Source organism: Acromyrmex echinatior, chromosome 4 (genome assembly GCF_024713525.1).
Source record: "Acromyrmex echinatior isolate Ae372 chromosome 4, ASM2471352v2, whole genome shotgun sequence".
Lineage (NCBI taxonomy): Eukaryota > Metazoa > Arthropoda > Insecta > Hymenoptera > Formicidae > Acromyrmex > Acromyrmex echinatior.
This window is the reverse complement of record NC_141855.1, coordinates 15,314,750-15,341,359: the sequence shown is the minus strand read 5'-3', so window position 1 is coordinate 15,341,359 and position 26,610 is coordinate 15,314,750. Positions and strand designations below refer to the sequence as shown.

Below are 26,610 nucleotides of genomic sequence, written 5' to 3'. Positions count from 1 at the left end.
AAACATTTAATATATTTTTTAAATAATTAAAGTTAATTCTGTCAGAAAATTTTGGAAGGAAAATATTGTAATAATTAATAATTATAAAAACATGTTAATATTTTTAATTATTTTATGAGATTTTTGAGATATTTCACGATATTTCAGAAAAGTTTTTTTAAAATTGTCAGTAATTTTATACAACTGAGTGTAGTTTTTTACAAATGATAATATTTTTCATCATGCAATGATTTAAGGATTTAAACTCTCGTGTACAGAGAAAGTTAAAATTATTTGACACTGTTTAATATGTATGACAACATTAAAGATAAGAGTTGTATATTAAACACACAAACAGATTTTAATAATCAAGCATGATAATAACACACGTGGAGACAAGCGGACTCTTATCTTTAATATTTTCTTAAATCATGTGAAATGAATCTTAAATTTTATTACGTATGAGAGCTCGAATTGCTGCTTGTTAAATGTACCATTTTGGATAATATTGCATTAAATTAAGAATTAATTAATAATTAATTTTATCTTATTGTTAAATTAAGAGATTGTTAAATTAATTTTCTCATTGTTCTTTGTGATTTTAAAAATACATAATAAGTAAAGATATGAAAAATCAAATTTTGTCAAGAGAGATACTTGCATCCTTAAAACTATTTTATCGTCAAAATGAAAAACACCTACGTAATTTTATTTCCGTGCAGTATATACATACTTTTTGCAAAATTTCAAATTTTCGGGTTAGTGAATTCCCTCAGGGTTTAATAATATCTAAAACTCTTAAATTTTAAAAATGAAAGTATGTTTATGCCTTTATCTTTGATTGCTTTTTGCGTCATGAATCATTACTTAAGCGTGACAATTTGAGCGTGACAATTTTTCTTATTTTACCTACTCTTGAAAGTTGATGCATAATTAATGAACAGGTGTCTCTGCGTCTTGGTCCAACGTGTGCCCAATTTCAGTCTTCCATTAGCATTGAAGCGTGCAGGTTGTGCCACCATGTTAATTAAGTGGCTGCTTGTATCTTTACTGGCATTAGGTGTCGAGAATACCTCTGTGATCAATTATAATATTGGTGAGAAACAGCTTAATTAATAAATATTTTTTGCTTAATTTAATTAATATTTTATGGTTGATGAAAAAACAGCGCTTACAAAAGATATGTGAAACTTCTATTTAAATGCTATAAAAACATTTATATTTATAATTATGGTACAAAATTATAAAAAAAAATTATTTTTTATTACAATATGCTACAAATATACAATAATATTGCAACAAAGATATTAGCGTGATTATTATAGTAGGAGTAAATATAATTATTGTTACATGAAAATGCACGAACACAAAATGCACAACTAATAAAAAATTACATTTAATATTGTTTCCCTTTAGATAAATTTTATTCCTTTTTAATAATCTTTATAAGAGAAAGAAGAATTGTAATTTTTTATTAGCACATTTTTTCCATATATGTTTTAATATACTTTTTACAAATTGTTTTTTCAGACAATTTCAGTATATTTTATGATCCGAATACACGTTTAGCATTGAAAGGCGCATTGGAATATGTCGGTCGTAATCCTTTTTCTGGGATTGGTTTCCATGGAGCAAACTGCAGCTGTGAAGATCTTAGATGTAGCTGTTGTAGTGGCATCAATATAACTACATTTAATATCGATCATCATGCCTGCACTAATATTACCTTTTACCCTAAGGATCTTGCCATGAATCTCAAACTTATAGTAAATGAAAAAGAACTTCTTAATACCTATTCTATTTTTGGTGAGTATTACTTGGCGAATGTAAACTTTTCGCAAAATTTATTATTAACAAGCTTTCAACTAATTAAGTAGATTTATATTCGTTAAATTTGTATACATTCATTGCATAATGTAATAAATTAATTCACAGGTAAAGCTCAAATACCATTCTGCGTGCCTTTCTATCCACCTTTCATATCCTTCTGCGTACGAGTCTTCGATATCTACTTATCCGGTAGAAATCTGCATGCGTGCATTGATTTAGAGACACGTGTGATATCGTGGCCAATCTTGATTTTGCACTTCGATTGCGTAAAGATTGGCGCAGATGGATTTTCTTGGCTAAAGCCCGATGACAACAGTAGTATTCCTCAATTGACAGTGATCAAACCAGAAGTGAACGTACCAGAAATATACGATCCAGTGGACTTCGAGCCAAGTTCTGTTGGCTTTCCAAACAATACTTCAAATATGATTCTCGAGGAGGAAGATAATATCGGTCAATTAAAGATATGATGTCATAATTACAAAATTACATATATATAAGATAAATATGTTATTATAATATTATAAATATATTTATTACAGTATAAATATATAACAGTTAATATATTTAATTTATTGTTATAAAATAATATATAATATATATATCATTACGTAAAGAGATATAATACATATATGTATATAATATATATATATAAAATATATATTACAATTATATTTAAATTTGTCTTATTATTTTGTAAAACATTAAGTGTATGTAAGAATCAACTGTTACAAATTAGACTACATTTTTTTCCTTCGTTAAATAAAGTTTTTGCTTTAATTACAGACAATATCTTCAAGAACTTAACATTATCAATATCAATAATGAATCATATCAATTTAATTCTCAACAAATAGTTTTATCATAAATTTTTATTTCTGCCATATTTAACGATCAAAAATATATGAGATGACAGCACTTCCACAGAATCCTGTTGCTTCTTCAAGTTCTAGTCAATAACAAAATGTGGGCGAGCAAGCCAAGCCTAAATTTCACCGTAAAACTGGGTCAGTATAAGTGTCCGTTAACCGGCCAGTCGAGTTCCAATCGCTCAGCAAGGAGGCACATCTCGAGGAGATGTCTTATTTCCATTGAACGCTAGACAAGATCAAGAACGCAAGATGAAGGTCGCCTGCTGGTTGTTGTTGATCATTGTTCTCGTACAATTATGCTTAGTGCCAGAATTAACGGCTGAAGAAGGTTTTACGACAAAAAAAATTGTTAATAGTGAGCTCGAAGATCTCTCAAAATCGCAAGAAGATCTGGAGCAAGTAAAGATACTCTTGAGGCAGGTCTCAAATTCATCAGCATCGGAAAATGACACGGTCACAAACAGACCTTGCCAGTGTAGCGGTGGTATCTGTTCATGCTGTTCAAGAATTCTATACGATACGTGGAAACAAAAAGCTTGCGTGAACATCACGTATGATCCTGACGAGTTCAGCTTCACCGCGAATATCATGATGAACGACAGAATTCTTTACACGAGAACTGTTTCTGGTAAGTGAATACGTATAGAATATAAACCAATAATCAATTAATTTTGAGATAATTTATATAAAAAATAAATCATTTTCATAACGTCTACATTTATTATATTTTCTTATTTTGTCTTGTTATCATAGGAAAGAATCCTAGACCGATATGTGTTCCTGTCCCAAGGCTACCGATCAAAGCGTGCGTCCGATTTTATAATATATATTTTCAAGGCAGAAATATTCATCTGTGTCTAAACATGGAAGGAAAGTTCCAGGATACTACACTGTTTAAGGTCAGATTTGAAAGTTCATTGCCTGAAGAATATTATTAATATGCTATATACAAATTTTTAGATCTAACAAATGCAGATAAAAAATTTGCATTTCATCGTGATATAAATGATATGTCGATCACAAATGACTATAATTTTGTCAATCTCGTTTATTTCCAGGTTAATTTAGATTGTCTTAGATTCGGTTCAAATGGATTAGCTCTGTTAAAACCAGAAGACGGAGGTGGTTTGGGCCAAGTGGAACTTTTTCCGGAAGATGTGGATGATAATGATGACTACGACGATGACGAGGATGATGATGATGATGATGACGATGACGATGACGACGACGATATATACTAAAAATTTTTTTTTAACAGATAATAGTATGAATTATGTGCCATGTATGCGTATTTATTGTTATTATATTTTAATAAATGCAATTAAGCGAAGAAAGCCATATTTTGTCAAGACTGGTCTTGATGTCTAATAAAATTTTTGTAAAAATACTATTAGGCACTAAGATCTATCTTGATTGAATTGTTAATTTTTCGCTCCATTTTCATTTAATATTGTTTTAATAAATGATTGTATACATTCTTAAAAAATCATGTAAGCTTGATGTTTTATTATAAGAAAGAAGAAACGCATCCTTTCAATTCACGTTATATTTCCATTATATTACAAAATATTGCGTAATATAATACATTCTTTTTATTTAAATTTTAAATATTATTTAAATATCAAATAATAAACAGTGGGATAAACAATGTATGTATACATTTGTAACATTTGTAATTTGATGTGCAGTATACCCTTAATTGTTATAAAAGTGTGCATTATTTTATCTCGTACATATAAGGGACATGTAGGGAACAATAAATGCTCCCTACAAGAGTATTTACAATATAATGGTAAATTTTACGCTACATAATTTAGATGGACAAAAACGTTCCGGATATTTTCTAAAGGCTCACAATACAATAGCTTGTAGCATCCTGTATACACGGCGGACGGAATGTGAAAGGCAGAAAGCGTTTAGTGTAAAACGAGCTGTCACTGGACCTCGTTAAGTAAATATAATTACGCGCGTGTTTGTTATAATTAACATAATGTGTAAATATGGATCTCCGTAGCATTGGTGCTCTTGTCTTTATCTGGTTGTGTCTCCTTCGCGAAATTGTCTCTGTTAATACAAGTTAGTGCAATTATTTTAACTTTTAATCATAATATATCAGATGAGAAAATTTTATTTTGACCGCGCGATTTATCCAGCAATTTATAAAATTATCTAAAAAAATTGTGCTAACTTCTCATTCATTATATAATTTTATAATGCGTGTTTGAATTTATTTTATTATATATTATATATATTACATTTTTTTTTATTTATAAAACTAAATAAGAAAACATTTATTAGATACCAGCATATCAAGAGGATTCCTGATTTATAGAACGATCTCGATTACGCGACAATCATGCAACTGCTCCATGTCTTTCTCTTGTTCTTGTTGTCAAAGCGTGATGATTCTGTATACTAAAGAGCGGAAAAATTGTGAGTTTAAATTCTACTTAATATTTAACATAAATAAAAAACTGAATTATTATAAATATCTTATGTTATAGTATGTGTCAATTTCGCATATCAGGGGAACGGAATGAACGTGAATGTCACATTGAGTTCGGACATAATCAGTACCAGAACAGTTACGAGTTAGTATTTTCAACTTTGAAAAAAAAAGTTTTAGTCTATGCGAATCTATCTGAGAATGTGAATTTGAATAGCGTTTTTCATTGGCAGAACTAGTGCGCACTCAGTGCACTTCAAAGCCATTGTACACAAATCGATATAAAGAGGGGGACAGTGATATTGGTTACAATAAAAAAAGATTTTTGCGGTTAACTAGTTTATTATAAATCATAGGAAATTTTAATTTTATGTGAAAAGGGACTTCTTTAGGGTTGATTATAACATAATAGATATTAAAATTAATAATTATAAAGATAGAAAAACAACAAATTATTAAAAATATTCACCATTAAAGGCACCGCAACTTGTTACTATTGACACTACGGTGGTGTCAATTGTATCACCTCAGGGTGTCAATTGTCACACATCAACACTATACTAATGAACATCAAGCAACATGAAAAAAAAAACAGAAAAATAATAACGGTGAGGTCTCAAACACTATAAGTAAAAATAACTGTTGTTAATGATCAAATATTCAATCATTTAAACAATTAAGGCAAATAAAAAATTTGTTATCTGCGCAGCTTGAATATGCCCATTTTCTGCATTCTGCGCACTGTAACCAATCTTCTTGACATTCTCTGTAAGAAATAGACTCATATTTTCACAATTGATAATACAAACTATAATACGATTATAATATGTTACAATCAATCACTGTGATACTTTTGCAACCACCGCCGCTTGTTTCCATTAAATGTCCATTAAACTCACATGTAAGCAATAAATTAATTGATAGATACCTTATTGCAAAACTTGACTATATATAGATCATATTAAACAATATAATTTTATGACAAATTGTTATGGGATGAATTGAAACAAAATAACAGCGGATAACAAAATTTATGATTTGACATTGATTTCAAATAAACAGGTATTGATAAGTTTATAGCTGGCGTACACTCACTCGATTCTTCGTCAATAACTTATTTCTATTAAAGCTATACAACCGTGCACGCAATTCAGTCTTTCGTCAATAGATGAATTATTATGATCAAGTAGAACAACAATTAAGTCACGATAACATCAAAATGACATTAAAATGAATCAGAAATGATTGAAAAATGACTTTTAATAATCATTCTGGAGTCATTTTGACATCATTTTGATATCAAAATGGCTTGTTGTTCTGCTTAGGATGTTACAAATGTTACAATTGATTCTCTATTATTACAATCGGCACCATTCTCCTCTACATTTAATAAAAACATAGAAACATATAAAACTACAAAATATTCAATACATTTTATTGTGCTATTTGATAAATTATACATTGGACATTTTATCAATTGAAATATATCTCTCTCTCACTTTTACATTTAGATTACAATAGTATATACAACAGTTTTATGCATTGAGTGAGCTGTAATTCTGCCAATAAAAAATGCTATAAGACGATAGCAATATTATATATAATTTAAAGAGAACCATTACATTTCTATGCATAAGCATTTTGTTTCTACAGACTTATTTTGTAGATTTTCAGGCGTTCCAGTTTTGCGTGTTTGTTCCCGGTTGTCTTTTCTCGACTGCATGTGTCAACGTTTTAGAACTTAACCAATCTGCTACGTATGTGTTAAGATAATTATTTTGCTTAGAAATATTTAAACATTTGCAACCAATGAAATTCAAAACTTGTCTTGAGCTAATTTAATTGGGATTTTTATTGTGCAATTATTTTCACAATAAGACGAATAATTAGACGAATAATAAGGCGATAATTTTCACTCAAACATATAAAAAAAGGAGCATGAAACCACAACACTGGATGTTGTTTGTGAAATTTAATAATTCATTACATTAATAAAAAATCTTTAGACATTTCGGCCACAATCTGGCCATCTTCAGTAAAATCACAAATATTAGTAAAACGCAGAATTTATATATATGTCTGATATTAAATTCAGCCGTATAATATAAATATTATAAACGTGTCTTGTGAAGATGTATAACATTGTTGCAGCGCCAATTATCATATCAATATATAGAACAAGAATTTCCAAATTCTAATTTAAAAATTAAACTATCGTTAATATATTCTAGTTAATTTTGTGAGGATTAAATCGTTACCTTACTGTTTTACAGATAAAATGATGAATTAAGCATTTTCCTCGCAGAATTGGAAATTCCTCGTGACATTGTGTATTACTATTTGTCATATCATCATATGTTACCGCTATTTATATGTATGTTAAAAGTTTAGATTATTCTAGAATTATTTTTAAGTGAGATCTTTCTTTAGAAAAGGCAGATAAACATTAGGCAAATCTTCAGTGTCACTTTGCTTATTAATACTACTTATTTGTCTTTTTATGTATACCATTTCAGAAATTCTTCTTTTAAATAATGATTGTTGTGTATCTAAAATTCTAACATTATCCCAATCCAATTCGTGCATCTCATTCACTTGGTGGCGTGAAACCACCTGACATCTCAGAGGTGGATCTTCTTATATTCTTTGATTCGAGTTTTTAATTTCCTTTTTGTTTGAACAACATAAGAAGATTCACAATCCAGATAATTTATCTTATAAACCACTCCACAATGATCCTCTTTGCATACACCTCTTCTTTTTCAATTTTAATAAATCTATTAAGTTTATTTGTAGGTTTGTAAGCAATATTAAAGACCTGACTATGTGATAATTTTTAAAATTTTTCTGATACTTTACTTAAATATGGTATTATTATATAAAAAACTTTTTCCTTAAATTAAAATCGTTTTCATTATTATTACACTCACTATTTTTATCTAAATTAGTTCTATTTTCTAAAGTTTTAATTCAGTTTTTTATTGTTGAAAAAAATTAATTCAAGAGGATAACTTTTCATTAACAGAGTGTGAACTAAGTCAGAAATATTTTTTTCTTGAAATTTTGGGATAAAAACAATATTCTGTCTAATGTAATGAATTATTAAATTTCACAAACAACATCCAGTGTTGTGGTTTCATGCTCCTTTTTTTTATATATTTGGTTTATAAATCACGTTCATTATAATTATTTATTTTCATCCAGTTGAAGTTAATAGCAGTAATAGTTTAATTCTATATTTATTTTCGATCTACAATCTACAAATATTTGTTTTCAATCTACAATTTTTAAAAATATAATCTTTCCATACAGATCTATTACGGCTTGCCCTCGCCTCGACATTTACGCCAAGAAACGACTTTGGCAGATTAATTACGACTGCATAAGCATATCAACAGAATTGCCGATGATATCAACTGACGACAGTGATGACACAATGAGAATGACGGAAACATCTTTGGCAGAAAATAGACAATCGACATCGAGCGAATCAACAATTGTGCAAACGTCGGAAATGAATGTCATGTCGGAAACAAGCGGAAGACCAGAAGAAGCGGAGGATATCACCGAGATATCGGAAATTTTTGAAGAAACAATACCGATTAAATGATGATTATAATCATGATTGTTACAAAGAGAAAAATAACTGTGGAATAGTGGAAGAAATTAAGATATAACATAAGATATAATTAAAAATATTATAAAAGATAAATAAATTTATAAAAATTACGAAACGATAGCGAGATAAACAAAAATAGTAGACTAAATGAGTAACGCACTTCGCCAAATTATTATACTAATAAGATTTTTCAATGATGTTTTATTACACATTTTTTTATATTTTTTAATATTTTTTATCTAAATATTTCTTATTATATGAATATAATAAATAGATAAATACTAATAAGTAATAAAAAAATTTAAAAATAAATTTCATCATTATTATTACTAAATTGTTCTTTAATAAAATATTATTAATTATTTTATCAAAACATGCGAATTTTCATTATTTAACTGTTGGATGTTAAACGAGTGACATCGATCATACAATTGATATAAAAAAATGATGAAAGCTGCGTATAAATTTTTATTTGATATTTATTATACAATTTATTACTATATATTACTATGTATACTATATATATATAATACTACATATTAATCGATTTTTATAATAAACAAATAAGTTATCGTTTTCTCTCAAATTTCCACCTATAAATAGGAGCGGCATCCTTCGAGCCAGATTTCGGTTTCCTGACTCTTGTCTTCCAGCGCTCTGCGTACTTCAAGCTTCTGTTGCACTGTAAGCTCACGTTCCCTGTCAATTCTCTTTTCGAGTTCTTTATAAGTCATGTGTTTCTTTTGCTAGAACTTAGTAATAGTTATGTTATCCAATTCGGATAGCTTCATATTTTTTATTGCTTAAAGAAGGTCGAGTTGTACGTCTGAACAGAAACCCTGGATGTGTATCCAATTTTTTGGCTAGATTAAAATTCTTCATCTCATCCAAGAAAAAGATGTGCTGATTATGTGTCTCGTTGGCAGCATCAATTATATGCAACTGGCTCTGCAACGTGTCTATTTTTTTCGCCTCAATATTCCTCTTGTATGCTACATATCTGAGGTCTTGTGTCTCCATCAACTTGATTTGTTCAGGTGTGTGCTGATCCTCCTTGTCCTTCTCTCGATGAACGCCATTCACCACTTTGGAATTAATCATATGAAACTCATCTGGATTCTTATTCAGTGCACGCTTTCTTAGGAGTTCGATTGTCGCTCGCTTTTCCTGTAAGTCCCTGGCTCTGATAATGTAATCTTTCTTTTTCTCTAATAGCCCCAGGTATTTGCGTGCCTCTAATTGGTGATATTCCCGGTGAGTCTTTTGGTTCATCTTCGCAGCTTTCTTCCATGATGACATTATTTTAATGTTGCTCTCTGAAAAGCAAGATTATTACAGATGTAAGATTGTAAGATTATTACAGATGTTCATTTGAAAGTAAAATAAATGGATGGATATAAATACAGTCAATAGAATACTGATCACACAGATAATATCTTGTTTATATTATACAGCTTACCTTTTTTTGTCACGAAAAAAATTGGAAACGTGATGAAGACAGGAGATGACGGCTGTTGGATGTTTTCAGCGCTTTTCAGTACTTCTATTCTTATTTTACATCCAATGAACGATAAAGAGTATGGTCAACGCGATGTTGCAAACATTTTGAAGCGTTTTTTAATTGATCAGTTTGTAGAATTCTTTCTTCTAATTGCTCCATCAAACGCTTCAAGTATTTGTAGCGAGATTTTGACCACAGCCAAAGACAGAATGACGATTATAGGCGTTTAAAGCGTGTGTATCATTCTATATTCTATAAAACTAAATTCAACATTCAACAAACACTCAGAATAAATTATCCAATTAAATATATCTGATAAGAAAGATACTTTAGCGTTATAGAAAGCACATAGTATTCCAAAATATCAATAGTCAATATCAATAAATTCGGAATATGTATATTTGAAATAATTAGAAATTTCCTTTGCTGCTTTTAGTTTTCTGTAATTTATAATTTTAACATTTTCCATATCATAATATTCTGTAACTGGTTTGTCAAGATGAAGCCAATTGCATTCATTGTGTAAAGTTTGGGACTGCTTCTATCATTTTGTGTTTAATCTTTCAATACAATACCACTAAAAAAATGTGAATAACTCGATGCATACATTGTTTAAATATTGTACTTCTGTTAGAAATAAATGTTGATTTATATTACAAATACAAATCTATATAATTATTACGTATATAGTTGTTGATATTTTAATATACTAACTTGTTTACTCATAGTACAGATTTAACATACTCATTACATTTCAAAAATGTATTTCTCTAACGATTTGTTAATAAAAATTTTTTTTTATAACTCGAATAAGAAGATACTAAACATTTGTTTAAATTGAGCCCACATTGTAGATTATATTTTGACATTAAGATTAAAAATCATGGGTTCTCAACCTGTAATTTTACAAGTTATATATAAATGCGAAAGTTATAGGAATCTCAATTTGCACAATTTAATATTGGCAAGGTTTTTATATTTATATTTAAAATTTAGCTAGTTTTCTAAGGATTTCAAAGATGCAATAGAAAGTAAATAATTAAAAGTATAAATAATTACTTTTAAGTTTATTTTTAATATTCTTAAACACACGTGTATATAATATGTTCTTAAATATAAATTTATAATATTATACTATATAAAATCATCAGCGTTGTCTAAAGTCGTATGCTAGAAGCTTGCACATAAGATTCAAATGTCCTTGGATATTATCAATAACGACCAAGGATTTTATTAAATTTTAAGAATGAAGTATGTATAAGTATATCCCATAAAGTAATTCACAATCATTCTATCTTTATTTAGTTGAAATAAATAACAATGGACCTACGTGATATACGTTCATACAGTGAGTTTGACTATAATTAATTAGGATTTTATCCGTCTTCAAAAAAATTTTCACACAAAAATTTCTTAAAATAATGGAGCTCCGATTAAGTCCGACATCTAGTAACGCAATGAATTATTTAACATTCAAAAGTTATCAGCGACTTTAAAAAATCGCAATTCTATTTATTTCTCCTCGCACCATTCATTCTCCTTGCGCACTTGTTCTTCTTCAGAAGCTGTAAAGTCATTCTTGATATTGAATGTTTTGCGAATCTCTTCAGGTGTCTTGCCTTTGATCATATTAGCAACAGTTTTGCATGTAACATCCAAAAGACCTTTTATATCGAGATAATTAGCTGCCAAAATCAATTCAAAGAGAGTTCCTTGATCCACCTAAACAACAAAGACAAATTAAAAAAATCTAATACTTTCAACAACCTTCATTATTATTCATTATGACATGAATTTTCGTTAAATATTTATATATTAACATATATTAAAACACACACACACACACACACACAATTTTTATATATTAATTTTGTAATGTCATTTTATAAAATTCAACAGATATTCACTTTCAAGAAATCTGCATCCCAAGAGCTAATGTCATCAGTACGCTTCTCTTTGTTTTCATCATCTTCTGGTGGTGGTGGGTCATCCTTGTGATATGTAGCCCATTGTATGACCTTCCTTAGTATCGCAGAATTTACATTTGGCAATGGTACAACTTCTTCCTCATCTTCGTCCATACCGAGATCTTCCAACATAGTCTTGATGGTGACTGAACATTTTGCTATTTCAACATCGACTTCGAATACCTCGCCATCAGAGCTTTGTAGCTTTATGTTAGGCATCTATATAAAAACAGATTTGATTATAGATCAAAGTAATATTTTGAAATAGGGCTTTACAATACTTTTGAATATTCTTTCATAAAGAAAATAATATGCTAAATCTTATTTATTTTTCTAAGTTTTTGGCAAAGTATAATTAATGATAACTTAAATAAGCAAAATTCAAATGGAAGATTAATTTGTACATTGACAATATTTTAAAGTTCTATGTGTAAAAAAAGAAAACAAGAAAGAAAAGTTCAGATAAACAACTATTAACATCGGTTGTTTTCCTTGTAGGACACAATTGACATAATATTATATCCTCAATAAATAACAAAAAATAATGTTTGAGTCATGCTTTCTAAAAACAAAAAAACAGCCATCACAAGCCTTGTATCTATAATGCTATAAATTGCTCAGATTTTGGATGGAGAAAGAATTGAACAATTGCATTGGTCAAGTGGCCGAATTGTTCGAATGTGATTTGTTAATTTTCCAAGATTTTAAAAAACAATTTCTAGCACCGTGACGTGTGATTTAAGAGAAATTGGAATTTATAGTACATTTTATCTAAATCTGACATTTTGCAATGCATATAAAAAACGATTCGTTTAAAAATAATCCCAATTTCATTTTTCTAATGACTTCTAATGATTGGAAAAGTATTTCCAACCACTCAAGGATTTTTCTTGCGCACGAAGTAAAAGGATTACAACAACGTCGTTAACCTAGCTCTTTTTGCACAATCCTAATTCGCCATTTTATCATTTGTTATTCTCGAAGCTTCCGTTTCATTATATACGTCTTAAACGATCGATAGACATCCTTGTTTTGCTTGTTTGCCTTGTCTGTCATCCTTGTCAGTCGTCTACATAATCATATAGGAAAATTGAATACCTTTTTGATCGCAGAGAATGAAACGTCGATTCAGGAGTAAATGTCTAGTTCGTTGCTGTCGCTGCTTCGTACAAACACGTTTTCTCCTTTGACGCGTTGCTACTTTCTCTTCTTCTGATCCTTTCGTGATCTATTCTTGAGTTTTGATTCACGATAATTCTCAATTAACATATACAGATGTATTCTCCTCTACTTGTTTGGATTGTTCCTATTTTTTCTAGATACTGATGACCATTGTAGGATTATAGACGACTGATTGACGGATCACGGAAGTAAAGACTGTAAAGAGGGAAACATGGAAAGCGAGATGGCGCGGTTCGCAGAATGGTTTTTTTCCGCTTGATGCACCATCTATAGTCATTTAGAAAAACTAAAATTCAAATGTGAGTTGGCCATCACCATGCTAGAGCTGCGATTTGGACGCTTTCAATACTTTTCAATATTTCTATTCTTATTTTACATCTAATGAACGATAAAGACAGAATGATGATTAGAAGCGCTAAAAGCGGGTTCTACATTAATTGCAAGCCGATCGCAAGTTTGTTGCAACAGCCAATCTGAAGCTTGCATTTTGAAATCAACGCTTCATATTAGCTGTCGCAACAAACTTGCGATCAGCTTGCAACTTAAAGCGCATGAGCGTTCAAATCGACCGCAGCCTAGATAACCCTACCTTTTCTCTAGAGACCCTGGAAACCTGGAGATTCTCAAATATGATGTGAGAAAACTGCACGTTGATTGGTCCGCCAAGTTTCAGGAAATACCGCCCTATATTTACATACTTGCATTTGTGTTATTTTTAAATTTAAATATAATTAAAATTAGATATTTTAATTAGATATTAATAAATAAATTTCTTTACATTATATGTCAGAATAATACATGCGAGAAGAATTGTTTAGTTTGACAATTTTTTTATATAAAATTATTTTGAAAATTTAAAGATTTTATTATATATCTTGAAACAATAAAATTAAAATTACAAAAGTAAACAAGTTTACTGGAATATTTATAATCTTATTATGGGTTCAAATTTTCAAAATAATTTTGTAAAAAAAAAAGTGTTAAATTAAACAATTCTTCTCGCATGCATTATTTCGGCACATAACAAAAAGAAATTTATTTGTTAATATTTTTCAAATATTTAATTTTAATTATATTGTTGAAATTTAAAAGTAACACAAATATAGGTATGCAAATGTATGGCGCGTATTCCTGAAACATGGCGGACGAATCAACGCGCGACTTTCTCATGTTGTATCTTTTAGGCTGTGGTCAAAGTCTCGCTACTAATGCTTTGAAGCATTTGATAGATCAATTAGAAGAAAGAATTTTACAAACTGACCAGTTAAAAAACGCTTCAAAGCGTTTGTAGTATCGCGTTGACTGTACCCTTATTAAAGGGAGGTTTTCATCTAACGCTACGACATTCATTTTCAGCGTCAAAATAAGTCACGTGATCAAAATTGACGCTTAATATTCGTCAATTTCTATCACGTGACTTATTTTGACGTGAACTTATTTCGAAAATGAGTGTCGAGCGTTGGCATGAAAAGGCACCTTTAGGAGGATCTCTACTTTCCTCCATAAGACTGTGCATCATTCATGATGCACTGATGCACTTGTATCACGCTTTTTTCTAGGATTGAGCATCATAAGATAAAGAAGACAAGATTTTGTATTCTCGAAGCGCTTTAAATTTATTTAAAAAATTTCAAATATTTTTGTGCAACAGAAAGTTCAATTTTGATAGAAAATGGGGAAAACTTCGAAGGATAAACGTGATATATACTATAGAAAGGCGAAAGAAGAAGGATGGCGAGCCCGGAGTGCTTTCAAGCTGCTCCAAATTGATTCGGAGTGTCATATTTTTGATGGTGAGTATAATAGCAATTAATAAATTTATTTCTTTTTAATTATCACTTTTTATCCTAGCTGTTTCATGAACTAAGATTATATATGATTTAGATAATGAAAAAAGAATGTATGAAATTAAGAATAATAAATAATAAATGTGAGACAGAAGTGTTTTTTTTGCATGAGAAAAATATTTTTTCTCTTTCAGGAGTATCTAAAGCAGTGGATCTGTGCGCTGCACCTGGAAGCTGGAGCCAGGTCTTAGCTCGCAAGCTAACGTAAGTGAACTTTATCAAAGTTTAAATACTAAATAAAATCTATTCTATTATAATAAGAAAGTGTTGTTCCTAATTTGTAAAATAATTGTATTTCTGTTTTATAGAGAGAACTATAAGAAGGCCTTGGAAAAAGGTCCTGCATCTAAACCAAAAATTGTCGCAGTTGATTTACAAGCAATGGCACCCTTGGAAGGAGTTATTCAACTACAAGGTGACATTACTAACAGCAGCACAGCAGAACAGATCATTGCATACTTTGATAACTCCCGTGCAGACTTAGTTGTGTGTGATGGAGCACCTGATGGTACATATCTTATCACTTTTTGTTCTTGCTAAGACTATATAGATTTTCTGAAATAATTAATAAATTTGATTTGGATTGTAGTGACCGGTTTACACGATATGGATATATTTATCCAATCACAGCTGCTACTGGCTGCTTTGAACATAGCTACATACATCCTGAGACCTGGAGGAACATTTGTTGCAAAGATCTTTCGTGCCAAGGATGTGTCGCTTTTGTATGCTCAACTAAGAATATTTTTCCCTTACGTCTATTGCACGAAACCCAGCAGTTCTCGCAACTCGAGCATCGAGGCGTTTGTAGTCTGTAAGGATTACAGCCAACCAGAAGGTTATGAACCAAATATGTTGAATCCTTGGATGATGGAGGATTCATGGGATTTCGATAAATTGACAGGAGTAAATAGGACCATCGTTCCGTTCATCGTGTGTGGAGATCTCAATCAGCCCGATTCCGATATGAGCTATCCACTAAATGTAAGTGCAACATATATTCTCATTTAACCGTGAATTAGATAGGTTAAAATAAGATAGAAGGAAATTCCTTGTTATTCTTTTGCGTTTTCTTTTTTATATATTTTATTTATGTTATTTATCTTATTCTATCTTGTTCGTAAATATTCTCAGTATGACGGTAAGGAGTACAAGTACCACGAACCAGTGCAAGCCCCCATAGCACCGCCTTACGCGGAAGCATTGTTAATGAATAGGAAAAGAGCTGAGAAAAGCGTTTCTACTTTCAATGAGAACAACGTTGATGTCGATCTAAGTACGTTGGACGTCAAAGCGGCGATAGAATGCGAAAATGAATCATCAATATCCGAAATAAAATTGATTTCTGCAAATAATGACTTTGACAATGAGCCGAGTACAGCCACGAAAGTTATGCAGGATGAAAGTAGCGAAGAGGAAATAATCATCGGATTACAAAACTTATATCAACTTGATACTTCTGATCACAACACTGACTTCAGTGAGAATAATGACGAAACAAACGAATGCACAGATGAGACATCTGAAGTTGATTGCTTCTAGTGTTTCAGATAATGACTGATCTGAATTTAATGAAAACTTAGATTTAATGAAAATTGAATATTCAAGAGAAAACAGACATATACATTGATATGTCACAATATTTAAACTTGTATCTAAGGAAGAAGAAAATACGGATAATAACTGAATGCACTGCGAAACAATTAATTTATTTCTTCGTGTTATATATATGCTAATTATTATTTAAATATATAAAAATTTTTATTATATTATTATCTTAAAAAATAAAGTAATCTCTGATCTATTAGTTTAATTTCCAGAAATCGAACATCTATTGAAAACAGATTCCTTAATTTGTATTGTTAAATAAAGTTTTTTTATTTTTTTATTTGTCTAAAAAATTATTTAATTCTTTTTATCAATTTAAACAAAAAAAAAACAAATATAATTTTTAATTGTTTCATCCTAAGTTTTTCTTTCAATTTGCAATTATAAATACAAATTAAAAATATATATAAAATAGAAATCTATTGTAAAAAATAAAATAGAAAATACGTATAATCTATTATAAATGCTATAAATTAGATCCTGATTTTTATCTATTTTTACTTTTTGTATGTCTATATACTCACACATATTTGTTTACATTGTTATTATCCTATGAACGTATTGACGAACTATTTGTCGTTGAACAGTTAGTAAACATTTGATCGTTTTAGCAATTACATCTCGATATGTTGAAAGACAAAGTATTTACTAAAAGCGCTACACATCGATTTCCAAAAACTTTTCAATTCGGACAGGCGAACGCAGCTTGTCGATTCTGCAAGAAGATATTTTGCTGTATAAAATGTCGCGATCGCCACGTGAACAAGGTGCATTCCAATGTGAACACCGATTGTCCCCTTTGCGCCTCTGAAATATTGCCGATACGACAGTGTGAATCTACGAAACTGAACTTGGAGGATGAGAAATTATTGTGTCACATAGTGGACAAACATTTGCCATTACGTTGCCGGCTGTGCGGTGATTTGTTTGAATCCAGAGAAGATTTCAAGTCCGTTGGTAATTTACGAAGCGAATTAATAATAAGATACAAACAGTCTACAGTTACTTCCAAAAATAAAAAAACCATCCATGAATTACATTCCATTTAACGCTCACAACGCGTGGAATTATTTCACTCTTGTTATTTATCAAATATGAAACAAGGACAAATGATTCTCGCGAGGGTTGCGAGCGTTAAGTGAAACGCAGCCATGATTGAGTTTTAAAGTCAAATTTAAGAACAAATTTCATAAAAATTCTATCAATTTATAGGCGATTATTGCCTTCAGAAAATATTTAATTATTGATACTTCAGTATCATATAAAGAATTTAATACAATTTCTCTTTCATTCTTTATTAGATAATAAATATTACGGTCTGTTAGAAATATATAGAAAGAAATGACCGTCAAATACATGATATTTTTTATCTATTATAAAATTTTATTTTTATTTGTAAAGTTTTGTCTCTATTTTAAAGTCTTTAAAAGTTTTGTTACTTAGCATCGAAAATAGCACGAAAAAGATTATAATATAGAAAGTCAAAATTAAAATGTAAAAGTTTATAAGTAATAAATTAAAAATTAATTTATTGTATTATTCTCTAAATGATATGTAACATGTAAATTTTCTGTAAATAGACTTTTTATATTCAATGTTGAGTATTTTTTATATTAAATTTTACATTTTTAAATGAAACTTTAGGTGCGTGCAAGTGGTTTGAACGTTGGAATTGTCTAACATCGCCATCCAGTCACGAGCACCTCGAGAAGAAATCAAAACAGTGTTCTATAAGCGAAAGCGACTGTAACGGCAGCAGATTTTGCACGCCGCCGGAAATCTATCGCAAGACCAGTACACCAATGCTTCTTGGTCAAAAGGCCGGCTTTGAGACATTCTCCGTACCGGATTTCAGCTTTAAAACGCCTAAGACGGATTCGTCGTCGATCGCACAGGTTGCGTCGATCTCGAAGACGCAGACGAGCGATACGCAATTCTTTAGTTGTCTGCTGTATAGCTCAAACGAAGAGATGACGCCTTTTAGGATCTGCAAAGAAAAATTCGCTAGGAGTAATTCAGGCAATAAATTGAGCATCATGGAAGTAGAGCAAAAAAAAGTTGGAAACAACGATACTAAGATAATAACTGCGAATGTAAATGAAGTGTTGTCTCCTGTAAATATGGACTTGACGCGGACCGAGGGTGGCATCCTGCAGGACTCGCCCATGTCAGATGATGTTTGTGAAGATATCATGAAGAAGGTAAGGTTCTCCGATCGGTATGAAACCGCGACGGAGTTTGGGGACTTGATGGAGTCCTGTGTGCGGACTATTCTCAACATGTCGATGGAGGAGAATGAGTCTCATGACGCGCAAAAGAGGGCTATAGCAGAAGACACTAAAGACGCAAATAACAGAATGCAAACGAACAGCGTGGAAAACACAAACACTCCGAAAGTCACAAATGACAACCAAGCTGAAGATGCAACGCGTTTTTTAATACAACCCCCGAAGAATTTTTTAAACAATTCGCAAATCGAGATCGTTCAAGACAACACGAAAAATATAAAGAAGGAGAATCATGCTGATGTAAGCAATGAAGTAAACAATGGTTGGTCAATTATAAATCAACAAGATTCCAACAGAGTGTTGATGATGGTGTTGATGGAGAGCAACTCAGGAGGATTGACTACCGATTTGATGCCTTTGATCAGTTCAGGTCTACAGAAATTGCAAGAGCAACTTGTATCAAATCGTCAGTCATCTCTGAATACGGTTGAATCTACTAAGATTTGTAGAAGATCCATTACGACAATGAAGATGAGTGTCGAAAGTGTAGAGTCTGTAGAGAATTATTCTGCGGACAACGCAGCGAATGGACAGTTTGCGTTGTCTTCTCCCGTAAAAAGCAGCGAAAATAGTAACAATGGTGGATTTCTATCATCTGTCACGCAAGCTGTAAAGCACGCCTTAAAAAATTTATCTGGTTAGTTAAATTTTCAAAATCATTTGCAAATTAACTATTTAAACGATTGAAAGATAATAAAAGATGTCACGTTCACAATAACTTTAACTTTTAACTTTTTTTGAAATTTCAGTTCTGAGTTTGAGAGTACCGAAAAGCATTGAAGCGACTGAACTAGTCCAACGACGAGAGATCGTCGAAAAATTATCAACCTCGCCGAAATTATCCAGCAATGCCAGCAGTAGCCAAGTTCGTCTTGGTAAACGGTCCCGTGAGGCTACCGAAGTATTCTTAAAGGAAGATCCAACTGCATTTCCACTGGACACAAGAAGTCCTCTCGCGAAACGTCAGAGGAGATGGTACAAGATGATTAGAGGACGATTGCCGATTAATAGGATGCGGAATAGCCGCGAGACAACTTCGCCCAGAGGAGTATCAAAGGAGACGCAGGTCTTCAGTCAAGGATCCTTGACTGTGGGCGACACAGTCTTGCCGCTTCCTGCGAGAGCATGTCGAACTACAGACAATGTTTCTTATAACAAAAAAGAGATAGATATTACTGAATTAAGCAATAAGTAAATCAAGGAAAACCGAACAAAACATCAATATGTTGGGTTGTTTGATAGGAGGTGTGATTAACGGTGGGCGGGGCGTACTTGATCAGCGGTAATTCTGGAGGTACCACTGTCATCGTGGAAGAGACAACAGCAAACGTGACGTATGCTACCAGAGTCTCCCAGGCTACCGTAAGCCCAAAAAAGAGAAATCAATTCCCCGCATTTCATAGTTTATTTAGCGTACTAATCGGTATCTTTAAAATTTCTTTTAATTTTTTATAACATGACTTATTCAAACTAAAATTGCTTTGTATTGTATTCTAATGTTTTGTTGTGCATTTCTTAAAGTGGAATCTCTATTACAAGAAACATGAGAAATGGTTATGCAATTGATAGATCTTTAAAAAAAAACCGATTAATTAATTTTTGTTTGTTGTTAATATAATATTGTTTTAGAAATAATTTTAATAAGATATTTTTTTGCGTAGAACAGTTGTTTGATTTTTTGTTTTTAATGAAATTATTTTATCTTTTATATTATTCAATAAAAACTATTTTTATTTATAAAAAACATAGCACTGATTTCATGCAATTTTATTTTGTAAAATTGTTTCTGAAAATTTTTTCCTTAAAAATATTTTGCAGAGAATATTTATCAGAAGATTTTATTGAAAATTGAAACTGATTTGAAGTTGTTGGATTCATCTCATCTATGTTTTATTTCTATTTATTTACTTTGGATGCTTTTCAATTGCAATATCCCTTTTATGCATATAGTGGCACAAATTGCGGTCCAATTGCTGTAATCATCATTACAGCACTACACATCCATACTCAGTCCGTCGGCCATGTCAACTTGTATTTTCTAGTGATTGAATAGTTACTACCCAAGCAGAACAACAAGTCATGATAACGTCAAAGTGACATTAAAATGAATTGGAAATGATTAAAAAATGACTGTTAATGATCATTTTAGAATCATTTTGACATCATTTTGATATTATAATGACTTGTTATTCTGCTTGAATAACTCCGACTATATATAAATAAAAGAAGAAAATGCGGGAGAGCTGGAAACATTGTTTCCATTACTATTATGGATTAAAAAATACTAAGATATAGACATGATACTAAAAAATAAAACTCTATCCACGCGCGCGAAATCGTGTGCAACGCATTTGATTCCAGTTAAGTCGTGCACAACGCTACACATTATACATTCCTGTGTACATTCGTGTCAAAATGTATTAAAAAGTTGGAAAGCATCCTTTAATTTTTGTAAAAACAAATTGAAATTTAAAGTAATATAAACAAATTAGTCAAAATTCTATTATTTTTAAATTACTGTTTTATTTAAAGAAAAAGGATTAAATCTATATTATTCCATAGAAATAAAATTTTCTTAAAACAATAAAAGACATTTATCATGCCAATTTTATATTGTTATACATATAATAATTTATTACATAATAATATATTGAACATGAAATTTTTATTTTAGAACTCGCGAAGCACGCGCATTTAGTATATAATGTTTTATATATAAAGTTACATAGATATGTTTGTATTCTAAAAAATGATGCGGTTTAAAAATGAATAAATTACATTAAATTATTTTAATATTTTAGATATATTAGGTATATGTTGCAATTATTATAAATAAAGGCAATTTATGCCTTATATCTTTTTTTTTTAATTTTTAACTATTGCATTTTCATTACTCGAATCTTCAATACAAATTAAATCTGTATTTCTTCTTCTGCTTACATTAGACCTCTGGCCTGTGTTACACCTCTCTCATATGTTTGTGGTGCACATGCTGATTATTCAATTACCACAAGCATATACCTACAGTTTTAATGCTGGTTTCAAATGGCGGATTTTTCGAAAAATATTTCTGTGGACGAAGATACTCTCGGGAGATTGCCGGCCTTTTCTGAGAAGAGACACGAGCATAAAAATTTTGGTTTCTACTAGGATAAGTACTGGGATCGAATCCGGGATCTGTGATAGATTAATGCGCTGTCTGCCATTCCAAACAATACGAGCGACTGTTTGTCGGCTTATAGTCGCCTGTTAATTTAAAGTCGACTGTTCCCAGTTGACGTAGAGTAAGTCATTAGAATGTCGATTGTTGACTTTTTTTGAGACATTCAAATATTAGTTAACTATTAGTCGACATTCGGTCAACTTATAGTCGACTTTTAGTCGACTTCGTGTTGTTTGGAATGCCACGCTTGCGCTCATCTCTGTATTTGATATATTTATAATTAAAGACGTAAATATGTGTCATGCCTATCTTGTAACATAATGACTTTAATCGTGGAAAAACCAAACATTATGAGCATTTAATATTATTCGAAACAGTGGATTCTTTTGTTTCTTCCATTCTATTAATAACTTATGAATTAATAATAGAAACGTCAGATTAGAAATTACCACGTTAAATACAGCGTTTTAATGTGAAGAGTGTATCGATAATTGGAAGGAAATAATCAAATGCGAAAAAACTAAGTTATAAATATTTAATATTGCTTTTTCAATCTCTAATCTTCGGTAACGTTTGACTTTTTCTGCATTCAATTATTTTATTCTAATTATAAACAATCTTAAATCTTTACATTAAAACGCTGTGTTTAAAATGTGTTAATGTCTAATTGATATTTTTATTATTGATTCATAATCATTAATTTAGCGTAAATGGTAACAGAATTAACATAAAAACAAGCCTTTTAATTAAATTCTTATCTTGATTCGTTATTACACGCACATTAATTATCTATCCATTTTATTAATCTCATCGAAAGATGTTTATAGATGTTTATAGATACGTCGAGTTTCATCCATATAAATTAAGTTAAAATATAATATGGTCTAACGAAAATGCATAAGACGGTTATTCGTTACGTATCATTGCTTCGTCGATTGGTAGCCTTATCATAATTTAACTTCGTTTTTATATAAAATTATTCATAAAAGTTTAGCGCTATAATAATTATTATCTGACTAAAAACATTTCTAAATTGATTATATCTGACAATACAGTACTTTTATTTTTGGATGTAATCTCACTATTTAATAATATACCAATTATTGATTTAGTTTTAGAAAGTATCTCAAGTAGGTAGTAGAGTCTTATTGAGAAGAATACTGACATTCCAAAAATGAAATTTTTTGAAGCATTAAAATTAGTTCTTAATTCTACATTCTTTGTGTTTAATAAAAAATTTTATAAACAGACTTTTGGAGTACCTGGGTTCATCATTATCTCCCTTAATATCTGATATAGTTATGTAAGACTTAGAATCGTGTTCGCTAAAAAAATTTTCAGTGACTCCTCTCTCTCTTTTATGGAAGATATGTGGATGACATTGTTTTGGTTCTTGATACCTTGAATATTGATGAGAGAGAGAAATTCTAGATACTTTTAACTCTTACTATCCGAGATTAAAATTCACTATGGAATTTGGGAGCAATACATTGAATTTTTTGAATTTGCTTGACTAAGAAGGGAATTTTCTCTCATTTTTTATTTTGATATCGTAAACTTACATTTTCAAGTTGATTTTTGAATTATTTTTTTTGACATCCCCTTTCTTAAAAAATAGGCATAATAATCAATCAAATTGATAGAGTATTATCACATCGTAGTTTTCGTTATAATAATTTTGATAATATCATTAAGATTTTACTAAACAATAGTTATCCTTTGAGTTTAATCTTTTCAATGAAGAAGTCTCTATATAAAAAGTTTGATCAATCACATAGTGTCTGAATATCAGAAACACACATAATGAACAGACTTTGTAAGTATGAACAAAAAACAATAGTTTTTCATTCCCTCTACATCTGACAAAATTAGGAATTTGGTTAATAATTTATTGAAGTAATTTGTTGTAATTTGCTAAAGAAGACTTCAAAGTGAGTCGAAATGTTCATGCAATTTTGGATTAATGGAATAAAAATAACAAGGAACACATTTCTTTACTTTGCATACCAATCGCAACACTGCACTTTTAATCGCCCTTGATATTCTCTACTTCTTGTTCATTAATAATGTTCTTTTAGTACGCATGGCATATAGAGGTATTAATAAATTAAATAGTTTTATTAAGATACAAAAAGATACTTTGCCAATGTTGTCTTATTTCAACGTGGTTCATAAAATCGATTGTAAAGACAGATTTGTGGACAGATGTTTAAAAACACGCATCTCTCAACACAAAAATTATATTAATAAGAACACGACTCTGTCTTTGATTAATTCTATGTTCTTACAGAGTATAGAATTGAATTATCTCGTGATTTTGATTGGGACAATGTTAAAATATTAGTTGAAGAAGAAATGTTAAATAATAAATTATCATCAGAGATGATTTACATAAAGAATTAGAAACGAGATTTAAATTTACAACATGACGTTATCGTTAGCCTCGTTATTTATTTATTTATTTAATTATAGGGCTTATTTATTTATAGGGACGTAATGCTTTCTCTTTGTTGCTTTGTTTTTTGGTACTCTGTACGATTTGTCTTGTAACTCATTGTGTGTCTATTGCTTGAATCATCAGTATCTCCGTGAGAAATCTCGTTCTTTTTGTTACGTAAGTTTAAATAATTTATTAAAAAATGTTTTTTTTTAAATGTTAATATTGACCAATTTTCTCACATTATTCTTGTTTTAAATAGTGAATCAGACAATTTAATAACATATATGGTTACTCATAGTTTCCACAACTTGTTTGACTTGTTTATTTCATGTAAATGGCATTATTTTTCATAAAATCGTGATTTTTCGACATAATAAAAAATGATTGTATTTCTTATGTAGCAAATCGAATAATTTGATGACCAAGTTGCGACAAGTATTGGATATCTAATAGTTTTAATCATTAACTTATGTATTAGAGCATTCTCTCTTTAACGCGATTTTTCCCGAATTTTGTTTTTGATTTTTGCATTATTAATTGTTCTGATGAGGATTCGAACCGAGGGTTGAAACATATACTGTGTCTTTACTTGCTTAATAAATGATGTAATTTACATTCGAATATCCTGTATTGGCTCGACATTATTTATCTTGTTAGATTTAATCACTTGAGCTTATTTCATTTATTAATTTTGATTTTAAAATATAATCGACATTTATTTGATCAAAATTTCATTATCTCCTTTTTTGATTTCTAAAGATGTATTATATATCTTGAATGATTTAGAATACATGTAATTTTTATATTAAAATTTAAAATATAATAATTAGACATAAGTATAAGAATGATTAGAACAAATTAATTAAAAATTTATGATATTAATTAATATGTTAGATAAAGACAAAAACATGTTTTTTGAATTTATTGCTTAACAAATATTGCATCGTTTTGGAAGCTGATCTCACATTACACAATATAGAAAAGAAGGAATTATCGTATAATGATGTCAAAATATCATATGATCATGTATATTAATCTTTTAAAGAATGTTGTTATTACACGCACATTGATTATTTATCAATTTTATTAATCTCATCGGAAGTGCTTGTAGATATGTAGGTGTGTTTAAATTAAAGTTTGTTATTTGAATTAAAAATTAAAAGTATAAATATATACGAGAAAGTTTTGTAAATAACTACTTAAAAATATCTTTTAACTAATCTCTTGAATTAAATTTCTCGATTAAAAAATGTCTCTCAATCTTTTCGATTAGTGAATAATAATAATGAGATTCCTCTTTGCACATAAGAAAATGAAGAGATATGCTTACTTTAATTAATTGAGTTCATCTTAACATTATGCATACAATGTTATACGTGTCTCCGAAGGTTCTCAGTGAACCATGGCCCTCTTTTTTTCTCTAGGAAATGTCATTGAATCGATAATATATTACAATGCCACGTTGATACTCTCCGATCATACTAATATAAAAAGGTAAAAATATTATTCCGCGAATTGCTATAAAGTTATTAGTCAAAATCTTAACTCCGTTGTACAAGTAGATCCACAATGTTTTTCATACTCAATTGTGTAACTTTCGAATTTCGTAATAAAAGCAAAAAGAATATACTATTTTATTTCTTATCTTTTATTAAAATGTTATTTATTAGCTGCCGCAAATATGTTTTTATTGAATCATTTATGTTTATCATCGTTTTATCACGTCGCTTCTTTGAAGCATGATAACAATGAGTGTCGATGACTGACAACACATTAATTATTATCTTTTTCGAATATACAAGATGTATTAAATGATATCTTTGTAGTATAATATATAAGAAACGAGAATTCTCTTAAAGAGACGTGCA

The 26,610-nt window shown here is 30.0% G+C and overlaps 7 protein-coding genes and 1 long non-coding RNA gene across 9 annotated transcripts; 5 read left to right on the top strand and 3 right to left on the bottom strand.

Moving 5' to 3' along the window:
- The first annotated feature begins 9 nt into the window (after nt 1-9).
- On the top strand, nt 10-2,295 carry LOC105145555 (hypothetical protein). Its single transcript, XM_011055193.2, has 3 exons — nt 10-1,075; nt 1,510-1,785; nt 1,915-2,295. Exons 1-3 carry the CDS (start codon nt 916-918, stop codon nt 2,277-2,279), a joined length of 801 nt encoding a protein of 266 aa, XP_011053495.1. The 5' UTR covers nt 10-915; the 3' UTR covers nt 2,280-2,295.
- Nucleotides 2,296-2,829: 534 nt separating this feature from the next.
- On the top strand, nt 2,830-3,936 carry LOC105145468 (uncharacterized). The gene is made up of 3 exons (XM_011055003.2): nt 2,830-3,309; nt 3,435-3,580; nt 3,740-3,936. Exons 1-3 carry the CDS (start codon nt 2,931-2,933, stop codon nt 3,920-3,922), a joined length of 708 nt encoding a protein of 235 aa, XP_011053305.1. The 5' UTR covers nt 2,830-2,930; the 3' UTR covers nt 3,923-3,936.
- A 723-nt stretch (nt 3,937-4,659) lies between these two features.
- Nucleotides 4,660-7,474, bottom strand: LOC105145465 (uncharacterized). Its single transcript, XR_846081.2, has 3 exons — nt 7,386-7,474; nt 4,984-5,096; nt 4,660-4,745 (listed from the first exon to the last, which is right to left on the bottom strand). It is a non-coding gene; the product is annotated as an uncharacterized LOC105145465 (long non-coding RNA).
- LOC105145466 (uncharacterized) lies at nt 4,672-9,071 on the top strand. Its single transcript, XM_011055002.2, has 5 exons — nt 4,672-4,757; nt 4,980-5,114; nt 5,186-5,272; nt 6,794-6,884; nt 8,440-9,071. The coding sequence occupies exons 1-5, from the start codon at nt 4,682-4,684 to the stop codon at nt 8,735-8,737; spliced, it is 687 nt and encodes a 228-aa protein (XP_011053304.2). The 5' UTR covers nt 4,672-4,681; the 3' UTR covers nt 8,738-9,071.
- A 129-nt stretch (nt 9,072-9,200) lies between these two features.
- On the bottom strand, nt 9,201-11,154 carry LOC105145464 (putative U3 small nucleolar RNA-associated protein 11). The gene is given in 4 exon segments (XM_087405321.1): nt 9,201-9,387; nt 9,389-9,550; nt 9,552-10,062; nt 10,206-11,154. Coding segments are annotated over 3 exon segments (729 nt in total). The 5' UTR covers nt 10,046-10,062; nt 10,206-11,154; the 3' UTR covers nt 9,201-9,314.
- A 141-nt stretch (nt 11,155-11,295) lies between these two features.
- LOC105145463 (S-phase kinase-associated protein 1) lies at nt 11,296-13,619 on the bottom strand. Its single transcript, XM_011055001.2, has 3 exons — nt 13,313-13,619; nt 12,155-12,433; nt 11,296-11,969 (listed from the first exon to the last, which is right to left on the bottom strand). Exons 2-3 carry the CDS (start codon nt 12,431-12,433, stop codon nt 11,760-11,762), a joined length of 489 nt encoding a protein of 162 aa, XP_011053303.1. The 5' UTR covers nt 13,313-13,619; the 3' UTR covers nt 11,296-11,759.
- A 1,263-nt stretch (nt 13,620-14,882) lies between these two features.
- On the top strand, nt 14,883-20,029 carry Trm7-32 (tRNA methyltransferase 7-32). 2 transcript variants are annotated; one of them, XM_087405839.1, is made up of 5 exons: nt 14,883-15,189; nt 15,378-15,447; nt 15,552-15,751; nt 15,833-16,227; nt 19,889-20,029. In XM_087405839.1, the coding sequence occupies exons 1-5, from the start codon at nt 15,069-15,071 to the stop codon at nt 19,892-19,894; spliced, it is 792 nt and encodes a 263-aa protein (XP_087261965.1). In that variant the 5' UTR covers nt 14,883-15,068; the 3' UTR covers nt 19,895-20,029. The 2 variants fall into 2 exon arrangements, with proteins under 2 accessions (XP_087261965.1, XP_011053302.1); XM_011055000.2 differs by lacking the exon at nt 19,889-20,029 and adding an exon at nt 16,378-17,131 and having other exon boundaries at nt 14,886-15,189.
- On the top strand, nt 17,336-21,983 carry LOC147910030 (uncharacterized). The gene is made up of 3 exons (XM_087405828.1): nt 17,336-17,808; nt 18,496-19,776; nt 19,889-21,983. Exons 1-3 carry the CDS (start codon nt 17,478-17,480, stop codon nt 20,332-20,334), a joined length of 2,058 nt encoding a protein of 685 aa, XP_087261954.1. The 5' UTR covers nt 17,336-17,477; the 3' UTR covers nt 20,335-21,983.
- Nucleotides 21,984-26,610: the final 4,627 nt, after the last annotated feature.